The sequence below is a fragment of the Schistosoma mansoni genome, chromosome 1 (assembly GCF_000237925.1).
Source record: "Schistosoma mansoni strain Puerto Rico chromosome 1, complete genome".
Classification (NCBI taxonomy): domain Eukaryota; kingdom Metazoa; phylum Platyhelminthes; class Trematoda; order Strigeidida; family Schistosomatidae; genus Schistosoma; species Schistosoma mansoni.
The window spans coordinates 46,862,416-46,865,175 of record NC_031495.1 but is presented as its reverse complement, the minus strand read 5'-3'; the positions used below and the strand labels follow the sequence as shown (position 1 = coordinate 46,865,175).

Below are 2,760 nucleotides of genomic sequence, written 5' to 3'. Positions count from 1 at the left end.
AATAACAACTAGTTTACTTCATTTCTTTGATCTCTAATAGTTTGAAGTATATAAATTATAGTCTCAATAGTTTCACTCCACAACCATTCAACGTTTTCTTTTTCCTGTATATGTATGTATGCAATAACTGCAATGTTTATACTTCTCTGGGGTGGCTACGATTTCCAGCAGAAAGAGATCAATCCCAATTGTGGAAGAAAAGGGGTTGGAGCTTTCGTTTCTAAATACTATATATTTACCTAAACTTATTCAAGGAGGAAGTTAATTCACTGTTCTAGAAATGAATTGTAAATCACTAACTTCATTGTAGTCTTGTAGGCATATTAAAGCCATGTTTCTTAGACAGAGTCATATATAAGGTATTGTGACTACCAGCTTTTTGTAAAATCCAAGTTAATTTCTGAAGACTTCTGATTTTTTTTATCTGCATTAACCCATTAAACTATGTTGACAACCATTGTGATATGTAATTTCGCACTTGCTTTTCATCATAAAATTATAATCCGTCTAATAAATGGATTTTTAGTTTTCATTTAAGTAGTCTAGCTTCAATTGACTCATGATTTCAACTTTGAAAAAATACTGAAATCTCCGCAAATCCCCTTCTGCTACCATTAAGTTTGTTTTATTCATTACCAGTTATTTTCAAACTATTCATTCAATTCATGATTTCTATTAATGTTTGTTAGATGAAACGTTTTGAATAATTATGCATTGATTATCGAGGTCGATAAACCTCAATGGTTCTGCTCAACATAAAAGTCTAATAGAATTCAACGAGAAATTATCACCACTTATCGTTAATAGTTCAGTGTCGATAATGTGTTGAGAAGATAGAGTCGAACTGAAAAATTCGATGTATTTTCACAGTTGTCACTTTAAAAAAAAACTAAATAATTTTCAGTTTTCGTATAAAATACCGTGACGAAGTTTTTCGAAGTGTTGCGCAAACATTAGTTTTTCTCAAGTCACTTTTGTCTCTTATTAAACCTCAGAATGTATTTATTTCTATAAACTATTTTCGATTACGTAAACTATACGCAACCAACTTTTGCATTGTTCAGAATTCATTAGTCGTAATTCCGGATGCTTTGATTGAACAATCTGTCAAAAATGCTGAGGTTTACACTGCCTATCAATTTGAACGTATCGGTTTCTTCTCTGTGGACCCTGATACAAACTCAAAACATGTAAGTTCTTTATTCTATGGTACGTGGTATTTGTACTGTTTACCATGAAAAAATCTCAGGTAAAACTTGAAAAGACTCTACAACAAATAGTGATTTTGTTTTACATCTTTGAATTCTTACCACCTTGTTTTGAACTCACTACTTAGAGCAAACCTGGGTGTTCATCTGGATTACATAAAAGAATGAAATATCTATCTAGTAAACTATAGTTCACAAATAATTATCAATCTAAATTTTTCCCTCTATTTGGGTTTAAAAATTTGGATAGTAACGTCTACTTTTATAGAATTTGTAACTCATGGTCTAACATTTACTCAATTGTATTATCGTCAAATGAGTACCATTGTACAGTATTGATCTATGAAAAAAGAATTGGCATTTGTTTATTCTGAAAAATAAGACGATTTTATTTCTACTGTAATCATCTTTGCGTGCCACATTGTTATTGCTTTCCTATGTTTCTGTTTTGTTTTAGATGGTTTTCAATCGAACTGTTGCTCTAAAAGCCGATCCTGGTAAAACGATTTGATATTAAGACTGGTTTTCAGGACTATGGTTGCTGATGTTAGGTCAAACATTATGTATAGTGCTATGTGACTTGTAATACATTTTCTACCTTGGATACCCTTTTATTTTTGTTACATTTATCACAATACATGTGGCGAGACATTTTCAATGTCAGATAGTATTTATAATATCACTTCAAAGATTTCGCTTTATAGGTATAATTGCCTATGTTCATCAAGTAGTTAGTGATTTTCAGATTTTAAGGATTTAAATATTTAGTAATATTTTCGGTCGCCAGATGGTTATTAGGCTAGTTGTAAATGAGAAATCACAATCACATTTGTTTATCTTCATTAAGTTGCGTGTGTAAACCCTTTGAAACTCAGGGTGGTATTCAATTTGTATCGATGTTGACGAGATCCATCATTTGTTTAAAAATAACCAGCTATGTAATACTACTCAAGTATGCCGATCATATAGCTTGAGCCTCACTGGACACAGGAAATCCACATTAAGAAAACCCATTAGAGTTGAACTCAGCGATGAGAAAGTCATAGGCGAATTCCAGGAACAACTGAAGTCACACTTAGGCAATTTCGAAAACCAGACTGACCCAGATGTTGCTTGGAAAGGTATACGAACAGCTATGGAAACAGCAGCGACAACTGTTAGTGATTTTAATCGAAGGGTTACGAAAAAGCAGTGGATTTCTGCAACATCTATTGCACTGATATACTCTCGTAAACTTGTTCCATCAGGTTCCGAACACGATGAAGAGCGAAAACGAGTCAGATCTAGGTTAACCAAAAGTCTGTGGAACGATCGTGAATAGTTTATATTTATTTATTTAAACACATAAATATTAGTACAAGGAAGCACCAGATACATATGCGCCGCACAAATCTCATTCGATTTGTGTGAGGGCTGTGATACTGCCCAGGTGCCCAGACTGAAGCAGGTGGTTTTCTTAGGGGGCCACACCCGGAGCCTTTGACCTAAAGGTCTGATCCACAAGGCAGTGGGGCATCGTGAGGAGATGCAGTCCCATGGTAGCCGGTGATCA

At 33.9% G+C, this 2,760-nt stretch overlaps 1 protein-coding gene across 1 annotated transcript in view; it reads left to right on the top strand.

Moving 5' to 3' along the window:
* Smp_148050 (putative glutaminyl-tRNA synthetase (glutamine--tRNA ligase) (glnrs)) overlaps positions 1-1,719 on the top strand; it is a gene marked incomplete at its 3' end in the record, with an annotated part of 9,782 nt that extends 8,063 nt beyond the window's left edge. Inside the window, exons 6-7 of the mRNA XM_018794620.1 lie at positions 941-1,190; positions 1,666-1,719. Of these exons, the coding sequence (XP_018649014.1) occupies positions 941-1,190; positions 1,666-1,719 (304 nt within the window). The remainder of the gene's footprint in view (positions 1-940; positions 1,191-1,665) is intronic.
* Between the last annotated feature and the right edge of the window lie 1,041 nt (positions 1,720-2,760).